The sequence below is a fragment of the Pteropus vampyrus genome, unplaced genomic scaffold (assembly GCF_000151845.1).
Source record: "Pteropus vampyrus isolate Shadow unplaced genomic scaffold, Pvam_2.0 Scaffold8, whole genome shotgun sequence".
Lineage (NCBI taxonomy): Eukaryota > Metazoa > Chordata > Mammalia > Chiroptera > Pteropodidae > Pteropus > Pteropus vampyrus.
This window is the reverse complement of record NW_011888789.1, coordinates 12,500,273-12,518,558: the sequence shown is the minus strand read 5'-3', so window position 1 is coordinate 12,518,558 and position 18,286 is coordinate 12,500,273. Positions and strand designations below refer to the sequence as shown.

The window sequence follows — 18,286 nt, the reverse complement described above, 5'->3', positions numbered from 1 at the left end:
CTGTGGGTGTCTTTTAATCTGAAGTGAGTCTCTTGTAGGCAGCACATGTAGGGATCTTGTTTTCTTATCCATTCAGTCACTCTATCTTTTGGTTGGAGCACTTAATTCTTTTTCATTTGAGGTACTTGTTGATAAATATGTAGTTATTACCATTCTTTATTCATGTTTTTAATACATGTTTTTTCTTCTTAAAGAATTCCCTCAACAATTCCTGTAATACTGGCTTGGTGTTGATAAATTCTCTTAGCTTATTTTTGTCTAGGAAGCTCTTTATCTGTCCTTCGACTAAATGATAGCTTTGCTGGATAAAGTATTCTTGGTTGTAGATCCTGGCTTTTCATCACGTTGAATATTTTGTGCTAAGCCCTTCTGTACTGCAAAGTTTCTTTTGAGATATCAGCTGCCAGCCTTATGCGAGCTCCTTTGTAGGTAACTAACTGCTCTTTCTTGCTGCTTTTAAGATTCTCTCTTTGTATTTAACCTTTAGCATTTTAATTATGAAGTGTCTTGGTGTGGGCCTCTTTGGGTCATTTTGTGGGGGGGACTCTGAGCTTCCTGGGGTTGTATATTTCCTTCACCAGGTTAGGGAAGTTTTCTATCATCATTTCTTCAACTATATATTCAACTTCTTGTTAGCCTTCTTCAGGTACCCCATGACACAGATGTTGTTACCGTTAATTTTGTCCTATAGGCTCCTTAAATTATTATTATATTCTTGGTTACTTTTTTTTTTTTTTTCCTGTTCTGGTTGGGTGCTCTTGGCTTCCCCATCCTCTATATTGGTGATTCGATCCTCTTCTTCCTCCACTCTGTTGATTTCTTCTAATATACCCTCCACTTCAGATAATGTATTCTTCATTTCTGACTGGTTCCCTTTTATAATTTCCATTTCCATTTTTATGTTTTTTATCTCTTTGTTAAAGTTCTCACTGAGTTCATACACACTTCTCTTAATTTCACTGAGCATCTTTATAACTAGTGTTTTGAACTCTGCATCTGTTAGATTGCTTGACTCCATTTTTCCTTGATCTATGTTCTTTTCTTTCATATGGTTTCTACTTCTTTGTCTTCCCATTTTGGCCTTTCTGTGTCTGTTTCAGTGTAGTAAGCAAAACTCCTAAGTCTCCTGGTCTTGTTAGCGCAGCTTTGTGTAATAGGTGCCCAGTGGCACAGACCTGAGAGGGGTTCAGCTGCAGGCCAAGTTTAGCCCCAGCCTGTGCCCTTCCAGGGCCACTTGTTAAGATTCGGCAAGCAACTCCCAGATGTCGTGCTTATAGTTGCCTCAAGAAGCCACACCAGAAACTGAGATCAGATGCCTCGTGAGTCTTGGTGCTACTCAGCAAGTGGCACTGGACTCACCAAGGATACAACTGAATGTGGCCTGGGTGGTGCCACACATTGGAGACAGACAGAATTTCAGGGAATCCTCTGGGCAGAGAGACCTCTGTTATCCGGTTTGATGACGTCTCAGCCATGGTGGTGCTGCATCCACACACTGGGAAAGGGGAGGGCTCAACAGAAGAACAATGGATACCACCAGCACTTATGCCAGGTAGAAAGCTTTGCCTCCAGCCCTTGCTCCAACAACTCAGTGTCCCCCTATAAGTCTCTGGTGACCCCTGAGCAGCCGATGAGAACTGATGCTCAGAGCGATCAAGTCCACTGTGAAAGTCCGGTTGCAGACCCAGCCCCTTTAAGAGGCTTCTGCAGCTGCTGGCTGCCACTGCCATAGCCTCTGTCCCACTCAGCCTCTGGGGACCCAGCAGCCTTGTGTCTTCGCCCCCTCCTACCTCCAATCCTTGTAGGGTGATTTCTTATTTCTCTCCCTAGTTGTAGGGCTTCTGTTCATCTAGACCCCCAGGCAACTCTGCTTGCTGTTTGCTGTTTGCTCCATGTTTCTGTCTTTGATGTGGTCACAAAAGAGGATGAGTGAAATTCTATCATCTATGTGATTTTGCCCAGTTCAGTACTCTCGTTTTTTCTCTCAAGGCTCACAGGGGCCAGAGGGGACTCTATCAGGCGGGTCACACTTATTCTTCCCTGAGGGTGCTCCAATTCTCCATGCCAAAGCCTAGAACCATTGGACATTATAAAACATAGCCACAGTGATAAAAAACTACTGAAAAGTACAATGAATACTGGTGCAAGTTGAGGCACATACTTACCCTGTGACAAATAGGGCCTATGGCCAGAAGAGTACCCAGCTGTAATCTAAACACTTTAGTTTCCCTGTTAAGACTATAAAGCTACAGCTTTTGCTTCTGAAAACAACCCTGACATATTCAAACCTATGCTTACTTCATAGTGAGGGGCAGCATTCGCAAACCCAGATATTTCTTCTGTGAAAGAGCCTTTCCTGGAAAGAAAAATTATAATGTGTTACCAACAACAAAATTTCTCTCCTTTTGGCAGATCTTAAAAGACACCAGAGTCACAGAATATCCTTACCATTATAGCTGCCTTTTTAGGCTGTCAGCCATGAAATACGTGACTCAGAGAACTTTTGTCATTAACACAGATACCACTCCTATCCACCTCCCCACCAAGTCCTCAGGTTTCCTTTCCATAATAGTTCAATCCAGATATTTCTGGGTACAATTCATGACTGGTTTTGTGATTAGTTCTCCATGTTGCTGCCCAAACCACCATGATAGGGTCTGAGTTCCAGTGGCTCAGTATTCTACAGAACTGAATTGTGTAGAAATGGCTTTCTACACAATAAATTGAGCGCTCCTGAAAACATACAAGGGGAAAGAAAAGTCTTAATTCCCCTTACCTTTCAACTGGCGCTCATGGAATTCCTCCAAGAACTGTCGAATTCGATCTGAAGGAATTGCAAAGGAGATTCCTGCGGTCACCTTCAGTGTATTTATGCCAATAACATCACCATCCTGGCAAGGGAGCAGACATCATTCAGTCGCCAAGTTGTGCAAACTGAATGACATATAGGAAGAAGTGAAGCTAGTCACTTGCAGTCGGAGTCCAGAGTACAGAGGGGCTAGAGGAAATGTGTGCTTCTTCAATAGAGAGCAATGAATGTTATCTTACAGGGCTCACAGTATGATAGGATAGTAGAGGGGACCTACACATATGCAAATTCCTGCTGAGGAATTTTTTTATCTTGGAAAAATCTTTGAAAAAAAATTTTTCAATCTTTATTTTTTCCTTCGCCAAATTACTTTGATTTGAAAAGTGAACCACAATTTATATATTGACCCAGACAAGAGGACAAGGAGTATTTGCCTTTTCTAAAAATAAACATGGAAAAGGCAAAAAGCTGTTGGATTTTCAGCAGCATTTCAATGAAATTATTCATAAGAATTAACAAATTGACCTTAGGAAAAAAACTCTACTAAACCAAAGCTATGAAGAGAGAACTACTTTCCTCTACGTGTACTTCATCATCCTCTAGCCTTTATTAGGTAATGGAAAGGATAAAAGACTTCTAATCATATTTTAAAAACTCAGATTATAATTCAGTAAGTCTAGTATGTGGTCTGAAATTCTGCACATCAGCCCTGTTCTAGTAAACTCATTATCTACTGGAGAAAGAAGGCACAAAAATATTGCATGCAATGTTATGAGTAAAAAGCACTCAGTAATTTCACACACAATTCATCCTCCTACAAGCAAGCGTAAGATGTAAAGAGAAACCAAAATCAATCAGCTCAAAGGGAGTCAGAGAGCATGATCACAGACTGTGAGTCAAACAGCACTGCCCTCTCATATTTTCACATGTATTTGAGCAACTAGAAACCCTGGCATTTTCACTAGAGATATTGAATAAATTTTAAGAATTAAATACATGACAGAGCAATGAATTCCTGTTGTGGTTTTTCTGTCATCTATAAGTTGGTCAAGACTAAAACCTGGACAAGTTATATCATGAAATTAACATTTTGGGATGAGAGTTCTTCATATGCAGCAATGAGAGGTCTTCAAGGAAGACCCAAAATGCATTGCTGCATACATTACATAGTACAGTTGGTCATTTGACATAAATTTGGGTTTAGTACCCAAGACTTTTTTTAACTATCCAGTGAAAATAGAAAGCATGTGAAAGAGTTTTAAGTGTAAGTAAACCCTTGCACTCTCAGTTGGATGAGCTCACACACGTGGATGACAAATCTATCATAGATCTTAAATTTTCCTAACCGTTTACTTAAGATGGAATCATAGAAAAGCATCACACCACAAATCTACATGAGAGTGGCATCCTAATCTGCATCATGGAATTTGTAAAATCTTTGAAAGTTAGTTAATGACATGAAGCAGAAAAGAAAGTAGCCACTTACCAAGTTCACCAGAGGCCCCCCAGAATTCCCGTGCTGAAGAGAGAATTTGAAAAAGCCATCAGTACTTTTCTCCTCATCATTTTTACATTATTCCTAGACAGGTTTACCAAAAGCAACCCATTCTAGTGAGCCCCTGTTACCCCAAGGCAGGCAAAGTTGCCCCCGCATCATCAATACTGAAGTCAGTGCAGGTAAAGAACAACAGCAAATGAACCGCCACCTCCTACAGCAGTGATGACCTCTATGACAGACCCTAACAGACCACCAATATCATGGATGCTATCCTTATGCTAGGCATCACATCAAACAGGCTGAACTCTAAGAACGTGGCATTACACGCCTCTCATAAGGATCTAATTGAACTCTGAACATCCCTCGAAAGGCCAAAGGGAAAAGCAGACACTCTGAAGTGTTTTTCTCACTGCATTCACAGTATCATAAGGGTTCATAATGGCCCTCCCAAGTGACTTACATTAATTATGGCGTCAGTTTGGATATAGTCTATGTCTGAATCCTTCAGCCCCAGCTCTTTGCTTCCTCGCTGTGTAGTGCTGACAATGCCTGCAGTCACTGTGTTCTGCAGAGAAAATGGACTGCCCAAGGCCACCACAAACTCTCCAGCCCGCAGGTCAGAGGACCTTCCCAGAAGCAATACGGGGAGGTCAGTCTGCACATGGGCAAGAAGGGTTGGGGAGGACAGAGAGGCGAATAAAAAAATCAAGAATAGATTCAACCAGTATGTGTGTACAACACATATATGACACAATCTTTGTCATTTTGGCATTTATAATCCAAGAATCACACATCCAAATAGGTTCTAGGACTGCCTGATGCTTCTTTCTCACATTCCAACTACCACCAGTAACTAAAATGATCATCTCTAAATCTAAAATTATTGCTTTGTAGACATTACTATAAGTAATGCATGAGTGAAGTAACTGATGAACATAAACTAACATTAGCAATTTACGTACCATCATTCCATCTCAAAAGTTTACAGTCAAACTTTAATGTGCACACGAATCACCTGGGAATCTTAAGAAAATGCAGATTCTGATTCAGTAGACCTGGGTGGGGTCTGAGATTCTGCATTTCCAAAAAATTCTCAGATGATGTCAATGTTGCTGGTATGCAGACCACACTTTGTATAGCAAAGACCTCAAATGTTCCTTAACAGCTCTGAATCCATTGGTCATTCCTGGTACTCTAAGATAAGCAGAGAAATAAGTTTCCCAGAAGAAGCATCTGTTGAAGAAGGCAGTGAAGGAGACAAAAAAAAAAAAAAAAAGACTGCTGGATAGTTAATAGAAATTGTTAGGGATATACAGATAGGCATGGAAGAAAATAGAGAGTAAGAAAAAAAACCCTAGAAAACAGCACATACTGGGTAGAAAAGATGGGGAAGAAAAACTGAGCAAACTGAGGAATATCCCCAAATATGCAGACTCTGATTTCACTCTGGTATACTCACATTTGGCTCAATCTTAATTAGTGCAAGATCCAATTTATGGTCAATGTCCTTGACAGTGGCTTCATACTGGACCCCACTCTGGAGCTCCACCTGGATTCGCTGATGGTTGGTGAGGACGTGGGCACTGGTTACAATGAGCCCATCCTCAGACACTATGAACCCAGAGCCACTGGATGCAGGAATATCCTTGTTGCTGAGAGGTGACCTGTCTCAGCAAGACAACAGTATAAGCTGAGGGCAGGAAAGTCAGGGGATCCACCGCAGTCTGGAAACACCAGAACCTCACATTTATCAAGCATACCTCCACCAGTTTTCTCACAACTTTACTTTTCTCTGTGTGTTTCTGTTCTCTCCCTGTGTTACTGAACTCTGCATGTTCAGTGCCTTGGCCATCTCCTGTGATGTGGCTGAGAGCTGATTCCAACTCTCCTTTTCCAGGATCACTTTCTTCTCCAGAGCTGGTCAGCAAAGCAACCCTCTGCTTCAGAGAGGCCTAACCTAATCACAATACTGTGGGAAATTACCGAGGTCCCAGGCAGAGAGGGAGTCAAAGAAGTCTGCTTCCTGTTTAGGTTCCACTACTAACTAGCCTTGTGACAGAATTTCCTTCCATGCCAACGCAGAGGGCTGAGCAAGAACACCATCCAGATGCTTTCTAGCTCTTGCATCTGACCTTCAATTTTGCCTATGGGAGATGAAGGACAGAGAAATCCCAGCCCCCTATGTGGGGTGCAGTACCGAGATTTGGAAGTCGGAATCCTTACCCTTTCAACGCCCCTGAACAGGTTATTCGACCGCTTTAAGCCGCGATTTCCTCTCAGCGGTTTTTATGACTACATGATGCTTTTAAAGCGGTAGCTCAGAGCCTGGAGCACGGAGGCCCTCAGGTCAGCCGGAGACTGACGGCTTCCTCCAACTTCCTTTACCTGCGGAACAGCTGCAGATGAACCACGGATGGTGCCACCTTCTCCACCACCGAGGCGATGAAGTTGTACTTGCTCCTGGGTCGGCCTGCGCCTCTAGTCCCTGTGAAGAAATGCTCCATTCTAGGGGGCGGCAGAATCCTCGAGGCCTGACCGTCTCAGGGGTCTGATCTCAAATCTCTGTCTCTCCCCTACCCATCTCTCCACCTTCCCTTTCCTTCCTCTTTCCTGTTCCCCCTCCTGTTAATTCCATGCAATCCTGTAAAGGTACGCCTTTGAAAGAACCAGACCCGCCATCCCAGTTGGAAAAAATTTTGTTAAAGGGAAGGCGGCATTCAACATGTGCGGGGAGGAAACGGGGGAGAAACCACTTGGGAACCGGTAAGGTTCTTTCCTAAAGAGGAAAGAAAATCGGGAACAAGGAGTGGAATCCCTGAGGCCAGTGGAGCAGAACAGAGCCGAGACCACGAGGAGCTGCGCAATTGAAATACGTTGCTTAAGAAAGTTCCAAGAGTGCTCTGAGAGAGCGAGGCCCTGGCGCTCACCTGGATCCCCACAGTCCCCTTTCTGCACCGGCACGGCTGGGAGTGCGCCACGGCGGCGCGCGGCACGGTTTTCGGCGCGGAGCGCGCACAGGCTGGGGTAGGTACGCCCGTCGCTGCCGCATACGGCGGCCCCCACCGCTGGGCAGCCGCAGGTGCCCAACCGAGCACCGCCCAGGCGCCGGGGACTGAACGGCGCTCCACACTGCAGCCCTGGGGCACAGGGTCGGCCGCGCGCCCCGCCGCAGACCTCGCCCTCTGCCGCGGCGCACACACGGCAGCATTGGCAGCGGTCAAGCACCGGCATTGCCCCAGAAGAGCAGGTGGGTAGCGGGGGGCAGCGCATCGGCTCGCAGGCCACGGGGCAGAACAGCGAGGTCCAGGTCCTCTGAGCCTCCACCCTGGGCACAGGCACCAGAGGCGGCAGCAGCCACAGAAGGAGGAATTGTCCCAGCCCAGCTAGACACAGCAGAGGTCTAGTCATCGTGCTTCCTTCTTCGGTCTCACTTTTTCAATTACTTTACTCTGGACGCGCAAACGCTCTTAAATGAGCAACATTTTCTCCCAGCTAGGGTGCTGCCTCCACCAGCCCCCTGACTTTAAGGGGCAGAGCCTGGCAGACCTATGCACACACACACCCATCCATCTTCCCATCACCCGTCCCTCCCCCGAGACCACATCCACCCCCAGGCAATAAAGAGAGGTCCCTACCCTCAGCAGGAACCCACCTCGTGAAATCCATAAAACCAATAGAAGCAGTCTGACGAAAGATCATCCACCCAGACAGAAGGTCGACATTACAAAAACACCATATTTCAGTGTTCCACATGGTTTTATTACAAAACAAGCAACAAAACAGTTTTAGAAAATTATTTTTTGCTACATACCAATTAAGAGATCAGATAAAATGAGAAGCATGTTTCCATGCGCTCAGCTCAGCGCTTACAGCGAGTGCATTTCACAGCTGAAACATACTGGTTCAAAACACAAAATCATGCCACATCTTCATAAGCAGTGGGGAAAGGGATCAAACAGTTCAAACTCTTCCTAGCATAAGTGACTGTAATTGACTGCCGCAGGCGATGACACAGAGAGAAAAGGGAATAAGGGGAAAAAATGGTGTTGGTAGAAAAGGTTTAATAAACCTGTCCATTTCTAACATGTTCAAAGTTTATAAACAAAGCTGATTTGAGAAACTCCATTTCCAAAATACCGTTACATTCAGATGCCTGTTTATCTGGTTAACAGTGAAAACAAATATCAAATCCCACCGCTCAACTACTGAAACTGCTATATATTTATTGGATCCTTTTTGCATATACAAGTTATATTCAGGAAGGAAAAAAAAAAACCTTTTGCTTCAAGTTGGACCTTAAATCTACTCTTTCTCATGGGAGTTCAGCATTCTATTCAGAAAAAGATGTGTAATTCCAATATTTTGACCTGAGGTCACTCTACTTGATTTAGGTTGATGATGTCTCACAGAATGCCAAAGGCCCAACTATGTTTGCCAGTCATCAACTGACCTTGAGTAAGTAAATCCTTAAGCTTTCAAGAATAGTGGATAGGGAAGCCCACCTGAAATACTGCTACAGTGGGTCAAGACTCCTTCATAAGTCTTATGAAAACAGCACAACTCAGAGAAATCCTCAGATTTATTCCAGAGTCTATGCACTTAACTACTAACCTATACTGTATCCCCACCCTATTTTTTCCATTTGGTTCCATTTTAAACATTTAAAACTAAATTCTTTGGTCATACATGCACCATCTTTGGCTCACATGTGTAGTGACATTAAAAGGCCGTGATATGAAATTGGCCAGAAGGTAAATAATAGGGAGACAAAAGAAATTCTGAAGTAAGGTTTGGGTATGAGAATGCTTTCAGGCTTCATTGAAGAGCATAATATTTATCTAGTACTGAAACTACATTAACAATGTCCTAGCTTGGAATTCCCAACTATCTGCCAACTAGAGTCCCTGTTTTCTCTCTGTCATGATAATACAATCTGGATTTATAAGTATGTTTAACATTCTCAAAATAGATCTTCCTGAATAAGAAACATATCAGCTTACTATAATGACCAATTAATTTAGCAGTAGTAATCTGGCAGAGAGTTTATTTTTAAAGAGAGATAAATGGGTACATTTTTATAATTTACAAACCAAAAGATGACAACTTTCTATGAGTTAGGGAATGTTAAAAGAGACCTCGAAAGTCCCTAATTTATTTCTATCAATTCAATATCACTTACTGCACACTTTCCTTGACCTAGCCAAATAATTTTCTTGAGTACAGCTAGAAGATGAAACCAGAGATAAGGCGCTTTATAAGAATTTGGAATGACTTCTTGAAAACAGGCTACTTGAAGTATGTTGTAATCTCAACCACTCATAAAGAAAGAATTCCCAAACTAAGGATTTCTGAGGACAAAAGCACAAGAGTCTGCAGAAAAGAGAAAAAAGAGAGAGATCCAGCAGATTTCCTTTTTTCTACCTGGACCAAACGATTTAAGTGAAGGATAGCTGCAATGAAATGCAGTCAAGAAAAGTTTTCAACATGACAGTCTTCAAGGAAACATTGCCTGAAAGAAACAGGATTTCCCCCAAGCCACTAGGATTTTCTAATCACATGTTTTTGCCTCTGCATTAGATTTGGACATAATGAGAGAAAGGGGTTCACTTAGGTAAAAATGGTTCTCTGAGCCTCTTCCTCTACTCTTTATTTTTTAATTTAAAGATATCATTAATTTATAAAAGTTATAGACAGAAATGAGTTAAGTTTTCTCTCCCTTTAGGGAATCCTGATAAGTTCCTGATGGCAGTTCACCACATAGGCTGGATAGACAAATCCTTCCAGGGACCCCAGAAATAGTATCTCCTTGCCAAATGGAAGAAGGTACACCCTAAAATTGGGGTGGGAAATGAAATCTATGCTCTTCTACCTGGGAAATCTCTAAATCTCTAATCAGCAATGCATAGCCTCTAAACCAAGGTTTCTATGCAGTTTATTTTATTAAAAATATAAATATGTCTCAAGATTATCTTTGAATATCTCCACTCATAAGTACATGGAACCTGATCAGATTACAATGTCAGATCATGCAAGTACACAATGCTTCATTCAAAGAACAACACAAAGAATAGAAAGAAAGCAAATATATCAGGGTATACAATATACATCACTGAAAGTTAAGACTAATATTGGCCCGTTAAAAAAGAGCTGTGAGGTGAGAATTCAAGATAATCTGTCTTTACTAAAACAGACCTTTCCTTCTGTCTAGAAAACATGGATCAACAAAACTTAGCTAGATGAACTACAATCCATCTCTTCCCCAGTACCTGCTTCAAAGCAAATCTAAAACTCTAAAACAGAGATCCAATCTATCACACAAGTGAATTACCATACACTTATCGACCTTCTACACATTCCAACTAACACCATATCTGTTCTCAATAGTCATAACATTTAACACTGATAAACTCATCCTTGGAGCTGGACACAGAAACCGGATAGGCAGGTCTATCACTCACACTGACAGTATTTGAGGTCAAAGAACAACTAAATGAGAGCAGAGTCATTCCCAAAACTGGCTGATGCGCTGGGGTAGGATCATTCCCTAAACCTCATAAGAGGTCCCTATTTCTCCCCCTATGGAGGTCCCCTGGGGGGGATTTGCCCTGGTAGATATTCTGAGGGCCTCTGCCAGCCCCTCAATTTTAACACCTCCTCAGAATGTATCCAGTCAAACCAGAGCCTGCATCTTCCACCATCTCTCCCTCCTTTCGGCTGGGTTAGTTATCACCCTCCTACTTCACAGTCCAACATCAGCCAATAATCAAGAATAGAATAAAACCAGATGACTGGCTTAAGATTCTATGCCTGGCCTAAAAACAAAGGGAAGAAACTAAAACAATGACAAGGAAATAAAACTGGGTTAAGGATGAAACTGGACTCCCAACCTCCTCTCACCAGGACCACTTCGCAACAGTCAGACAGAAGGCAACCTGCTTTCCACTGAGCATGCCCACAGGTCCAACCTAGTGATTTTCCCAAATTAAATACGCTGCATTGATGTATTTTTTTAAAGCCAGCTGGATGGGCCCCTCTGACAAAGCATCCACAGGAACACGAGTGGCATAAAGACCTCTGACTGTCTCCAACAGGTATAGAAACTGAGTCATGGCCTCCTTCTCTTGAGTCCTCCCCCCTCCCTCCCTGGGCACCTATGGCTCATCACACATCAGAGGTCCGTATGTTCTCATCATCCAGGTTGAACATAAATGGTTTCTCCTTGGGGTGCTGGGGCTCCGATCTGTGCCTTATGCGGGAGCTAGGCAACACCCCACCAGCATTGCTCTCCCCAAGTCGAGGCGTGAACAAAGAGTCCTCAGGAGTCTCTTCAGTTGGAAGCAGCTTTTCCCCAGCCTGGGGGACAGGTGTCCAGGGTTGCCAGGAAGAGGCCACAGAGGGAGCTTTGCAGAGGACTTTTTTCTCTTCCGCAGGTAGCCGCCCTCTGCCCAAGACAGAGTTGGGCCCACCTGAAAGGCTGGAACTTCCAGCGCGGGTCAAAGAAATGGATCTAGAAAAGGACATTTCCTACAAAAATAAATGGAAAGAAAAAAAAACAAAGGAAAGTAAGGGCTTTCCTGACAAGTTTATCCCAAAGCCCCAGGAAGAGTACCCACCCAAGATCACCACCTCATATGTTAAAATACTTGTGTACATAAATCAAGCTGTCCAACAGAATTCACTCCAGATGTGTCAAGGTCTGCCTGACAGGGAGACGTGTGGGACCCATCATAAACTGTTTCTCAATCCAACCCTTCCTCCCCCACTCCAACAACCAAAAATAAAAAATAAAAATTTTTTAATCAATCAAAAGAGAAAAACAAACAAGACAGCCTGGGGCTTCAGCTGGGACCAGGCTGCCTACCTCAATCACTAAATAAAACCTATCCACTCAAGGACACTCATCTCTAAGCTGACAGTGACTATGCAACAGAAAGGAAGTGACTTACTCTGGGGTGGCACTTGAGGGCCTGGACAGCTGCCCCGATCTCCTTAATCCAGCTGTGCATGTCTTCTGGACTATCCGCCTGCAAAACACCCACAGCACTTAACAGAGACATTCTGGGTACTATGAGTTCAGCTTTCAAGACTCTGATCCAATTCTAAGTTCATAAAATCACACCATTAGATCTGGAAGGATCTCAGAGTTCATCTAGTCCAGTGGCCTCAGACTCTTGAGGGCATTTTTTTCCTGCAAAATCTTATTTGACACCCCATAAATAAAACAGCTCCAAGCGGATCCGCTCTATGGCAGGGCAGAGGTCATGAGGGAGGGGAGCACTTAGAGGCCCATTCCCTGAAGTCCCTCACGCCCTCTGGAACACAGTTGGCCTGGTCTAGCCTCCTGTTTTACGGACAACAAAAACAAAGCCCAGAGAGCTGAAGCTCAAGGTTTATGGCTGGTCTAGATCCCAGTTCTCCTACCGCCCAGTGCAGTCTTCTTTCCACTACAGCTACTTACACAGAATAATCCCATTTTCAACTCCAGTCTCATTAGAGCCAAATCCTCTGCAAAGCCTCCCAGATATGTATTATCTCCAAGCAGGGCTCCTCTCAAAGCACAAGCTACCTGCGTTTGTCCTGACTCTCCATTCAGGCCCAGAGAGTTGCTAGACTCGAAAACAACACATAGGACACGAACAACAGGGCTAAGCAGTTAAGTATTTCCCCCAGAAATACCTACCAACCCCAGACGGGGGCAGCAGCGGGTCTGTGAAGAAAGGAAGAAAATCAAGTGGCAAAGCCACTGCAGGCAGAGCCCTGGGAATTCTCAGTACTTTCCAGCTTTATAGAGATTGAGTTAAAGTGAACCCGGCAAACATTTAATAAGGCCTTGCTCACTGTTGGACACAGCATCAGGTGCTGGGCACAGAGATGAGACCAAGACTGAATCCTTGACCTCCAGAAATTTATATTTGTTAACCTCTCTGTCCTCCTGTGCTTTCCCCACAATAGTTCTACGCAAATCACAAGCGTGCATTTGCATGCCTGTGCACATGTATGTACAAACACCACACCCTGGCCCGCAAAAGTCTCCACATATACCCCTCACTTTATCTCCAAAATTATTCTTTCTCTGCAATATATCAAGATAATGCATGACCAGTTTTTTAAAAAATCCTCAACCTTGCATCCCTACCCCTTTCTGTCACCTCAAACAAACCTTCTTTAGTTAGGTGGACATGGCAAAACTTGAAAGGGAAACAGTTTCACACCCTGGCACACTCGGTCAAAAGGGTGTAGCAACAACAAGTGCCCAAGGCGAACACCTCCCTCATACTCTAGAGCTTCAAATTTCCGTGCACTTTCTCTTCGATGGACTTTTCCCAGATAGTTGACAACTTGATGGTTTCCCAAGAAAACGACAAATCCATCCCTAGTCCAAAAAGATAACCCAGGCAAGGTCTCCAAGTTTCCTCCGGAAGGTATTTTACTAATATTGGGGGTAGCCTGTCCCACAAGTAGAACCACTGGGAGAATTAAATGAACTCTTGTACGTAAAGCAGTTTGAACAGTGCCTGATACACAGAAAGGGCTTTATAAGTATTAGTTATTATTGTATTATTATTATATAGAAGGACCTTAAATTAAGGCTTAAATTCCAAACTTATAAATATGTTCACTACCCTCTCCCTGAGTCTTTTGTTTGTTTGTTTCTTCAAATTCATTGTGCAAATAATTCCTACCTAAAGGATCAAATTGTCAGGATCGATTAATATATTTGGGGGAAAAGGATGGTTATTTCAAACTGGAATGAAATGGAGGTAATTAAATTGGGCATTATTTTAAAAAGCGTTTCTTAAAGATTTTCCTTCTAGGGAAGCAGATGATTTGATAAGGGGAAATGTTGGAAAACGGAGGAAAAGACATAGATGGGAGCTGAGAGAAAGGCAAACATCTCCCAGATCACATAGGAGACCTGGAATTTTCATTAAACAAATTAACAAGATCCCCATAATGATAATTCAATAATCAGTTTCCAGGGCTGTTAAGCTATTTCTATTCCTTCTACCACCCTAGCAAAATACCACCCCCATGTCAGCTGTTATTACCCCCACAAGCTACAGGCCACCTACCTGATTATCTTTTGAGACCACACCAACAAACTCTCAATGTTTTCTAGGAACTATCACACAACTAGTCTAGGTGTCTACACTCCAGCCTCCACTTAGCAAGGAATAACCGAATAACAAAGCTAGCAATTTCCCGATTTAACATCTGGGGAACTCAAGCACAAGAATGAAAATCCTCTAAAACAGAATTTCCAATTCTCCTCTAATATAAATAACACTGCTTTCACATCTTTGTGCATAAAGCTTTTTTCATACTTAGGATTCGCCAACTCCCAGGGAAATCACTAAAGAGTATGTATTCTTTTAAGGCTCTTTTATTTGGCAAGAGAAATTTTTGGCCAACAATATATGAAAATTTCATCTACCAACGATACATTATTTCTTACATGCACCCTTGCTAGAACTATATATTACAATTTTTAAAAATCTTTACTATATGACAGGCAAAATAATTAAATCTTTCTCAAAACATTTAGTAATTAGTAGAGATGGAAATTGTTTGCTACTTATATTCCTTCCCTAATTCTCTAATTCCATTTAAGGATATTTTTCTATCAGATAAGCTAGGTAGTTAACCCCCATGAGGATAATAATAATAAACATTAGTAAACATTAAAATGTTTAACTAATAAGTGTAACTTAAAAATATTATTCAAATAGAAAAGTAGATATTATAACATCCCACATGAAAAAAAATAGAATATTACTTCAGTGAAATCACAATTATGATTCTTCTTAGTAGTTTTAAGAATGAGATTCACTGGCAACAAAAATTCTGTGAAACCTCAAAGATTTTATGCAAAAATTATGATGTTTGCATATATCTATCTTTTATGGAAAGCCTGTGCTTAGCCTTCATCAAAAACTCAAAAACATCTTAAAACCACATCACAAAGGTAGCTTCAAAAACCAGAGGTACAAAACAGAGCTAAAGTCCACCCACCTCATGGTGAATTACTAAGAGATTTAAAAATGTTTAGAAGAGAGCAGAACATAAAGGGAAGTGCCAAACTCATGCCTTCATTATTTCCTAGTGTGCTTAAGAATGTGCACTTGTTTTTGGTGCTTGGTTCAAAAGAAAAAAGTAGGGGTTCTGTCCTTGAGGGCAGTTTTTGAGGTGAGAGGAAGAAAGTGTATTAAAATGAATCACTCCAGTTTGTGGTTTTATTGCGATCCAATGAGCTTTTAATGAATTTCTACTATGAACCCAGCACTATAACAGATACAGTGATTTGAAGCAAGGAATTCTAGAGGTCATCAATAAAAGGCTTCCATTGCAGCTGTCTAAAACTTTTAGGCAGCTCCTTCTTCTATTCCCAACCTCTGCCTTCTCTTCGCAATGGCTAATACTACTAGCCTCTGCCCCTTCCCCAAGAACCATCCCATCTTTAGACACAGCTCTGCCACATATGATTGCAAACAACTACACTACATAGTTGTAGGTGATGTCATTCACCTTGTAGTCTAAATTAAAATAGTGAGTATCCAAAGAGTTCTAGCCCAAAACTCTGCAATTAATGTGTGAGCCCTCTTATTACTACTCCTGTCCTGACACAGCCCCCTAGTACTGACAACTGGGCTTATGCCAAGTTATCAAAACCAGTCTGCACCACATTTCCCATTTTGAATAACCTAATCCTTCTCATGATAAGCTACTTAACATCATTCACCTTCTATGACTGGAAAATGGGGAAATAGTGAACCTTGCGTGCCTTGTAGTTCAAAGACTAAAATCTCATTTTGAATGTTTGCCCAGAACAGAGAATCATCTACCTGCTACTGAGCTTGCTGACATCACAAGCTTAAATATCTGATCACTGCCAGATCCTGGATCTCTGTCACTATGATCCACCTGTCAAGATACCCAGTTACCACAAGTTGGCCTTCCCCTATGCAGAGTCAGACTCCTCTCTACATCTTGGGTTTTGCACCAGGCTACTTGTAAACAATACAAGTGAGTAGGTCTTGATCTAGTACCTGGTGCCTCTCAATTGGCTCCCTAATTCACCAGGTTTATGGTCTCAAATAATTTACCTTCAGACATTCCGTTTCCTCATCTGTAAAGTAGAGCCGATCTCAGAAACTGCTGAGAATTAAGTAATATGCTGCCTGTAAAATCCTCAGCACTGTGCTTGGGGTATCGAAGTGGGCAATAAATGGTAGCTTTTTCTTTACAGAAAAAACAACTACAGTATGAGAGATCACAGGGTATAAATTATACACAAATGTGACATAGAAGATAAATGACCAACACCTAACTAGTTGGAATCCAGCCCCATTCTGTTGTCCAAATCTTTGTCTTGTCCAAGTAGTTTATTTTCTCTGTCTAGATCTCCCCAACTCTCTGCTCTAGCTTCCCTAGATACTGAGGATACGAAGTTCTTTGAGGCAGATTTACTGAACATAAACCTTAGGAAGCAGATCAGAATGCCACTTTGGCATGGTAGGTAAAAGTGATAGCACCAAACTGCATGAGTAGTCATTATACTTTTACTTTTTGCATGAACCACAATGTTTACTTGGAACAAATGACCGACAGAGAAACTGTCAGTCAAACTTATTCAGACTTAGGTATATGACACACTCTTCCTGAAACCTGAATGAAATGAACCTATTACGTCAGGAAGATCATGAAAGTATTTTCTTGCAAATGATAAATTTTCAGCTTTCAAAGCAAAAATGAGAATTTCAGAAAACTTACATCCACCTCCATGAGCCTGAATGCTTTGTTGATGATATGAACAAATGTGATTTTTTTTTATATTATATAATAAAATGTGTCAACATTTGGAAGATCTGCATACTACACTGAGACCACAATTTTCCAAATGACCAATGCATAAAGTTACAAAATCACTCATTGGTAAAAGAGACCTATTCAAAGTGCAAAACTGACCAATGGGGTTTTTTTTGACATTCAATATTATTTTATATTAAGGGTCAGATATTTACATAATTTGACCAATGGATTTTAATGTAAGAATATGAAAGTTTATTGATACTGGCTTCCAATCCCACATTGCACCTAAATGTGAAGAAATTACCATTTTCCAAGTGTTGGTATAGAATCAAAATATATCCACAATTATCTGACAAAGCTATTAAAACAATCCCCTTTTTTTCCAAATAATATCTGTGCAGGGCCAGATTTTCTTCATATTCTTCAATCAAAACAACATATGGCTCCAGATAAAATGCAGAAGCAGATATGAGAATTCTGCTGTCTTCTATTAAACCAGCCATTAAAGAGATTTGCAGAAACAAAACAAAAAAACAATTCTACTATTGTTGCTATTTTTGTTTTAGAAATATAGTTCTTTTTCATAAAATGTTACTTGTGTTAACATAAATGAGTTTTATAGTTGCTATTTTAAAATGAATTAATACATATTTTTAATGATTTTTAATCTCTATTATTCTCTAACTTCCAGTCTCTTTCAGTTAGGTACGATAAACAGATTTGTCCATTTGCTTATTTATTAGTTCAGTGTGATGCTAGTGTTCTTTTATCCTAGAAACGTGGGAGCAGAAGGCAAAGGAGGATAAAAATGATGAGAAGCTTCTGGTAAATGTGCACATATTCATGCAGATGATGCAATACTTTTGAACCTTTATGTTGCTGGGGTTCTTGTTTCCCAAATCACTACCTCCATCCCAAAAGTTCTGTCCTGAACACTTACCCAGCATGATCATTCACTTGACACAAATATTTAATACCAGCAATGTGTCAGGCACTGCCTATCTAAGGGCCTCCATAATGTCACCTTGGATGTCCTACAGACACTGTAAACTCAGAACCACCTCTGTTAGGCTTGTCTCTGCTCTCCACAGTCCCTCCTCCCATGCTCCTATCACAGTGACTTCTGCCATCAGCCACCCTAAGGCCCAAGCCAGACATCTGGACAGTAC

General features: G+C 41.7%; 2 protein-coding genes across 4 annotated transcripts in view; both read right to left on the bottom strand.

Moving 5' to 3' along the window:
• HTRA4 (HtrA serine peptidase 4) overlaps positions 1–8,003 on the bottom strand; it is a 13,437-nt gene extending 5,434 nt beyond the window's left edge. Inside the window, exons 1-7 of the mRNA XM_011372590.2 lie at positions 7,235–8,003; positions 6,693–6,792; positions 5,767–5,971; positions 4,768–4,962; positions 4,296–4,328; positions 2,777–2,891; positions 2,299–2,356 (exon numbers count right to left, since the gene is read on the bottom strand). Of these exons, the coding sequence (XP_011370892.1) occupies positions 2,299–2,356; positions 2,777–2,891; positions 4,296–4,328; positions 4,768–4,962; positions 5,767–5,971; positions 6,693–6,792; positions 7,235–7,715 (1,187 nt within the window). The 5' untranslated portion in view covers positions 7,716–8,003. The remainder of the gene's footprint in view (positions 1–2,298; positions 2,357–2,776; positions 2,892–4,295; positions 4,329–4,767; positions 4,963–5,766; positions 5,972–6,692; positions 6,793–7,234) is intronic.
• Positions 8,004–8,044: 41 nt separating this feature from the next.
• Positions 8,045–18,286, bottom strand: part of PLEKHA2 (pleckstrin homology domain containing A2) — a 56,263-nt gene continuing 46,021 nt past the window's right edge. For all 3 annotated transcript variants that reach the window (XM_011372574.2, XM_011372567.2, XM_011372578.2), the window contains 2 exons: positions 12,254–12,331; positions 8,045–11,831 (listed from right to left, as the gene is read on the bottom strand). In XM_011372574.2, the coding sequence (XP_011370876.1) occupies positions 11,469–11,831; positions 12,254–12,331 (441 nt within the window). In that variant the 3' untranslated portion in view covers positions 8,045–11,468. The remainder of the gene's footprint in view (positions 11,832–12,253; positions 12,332–18,286) is intronic.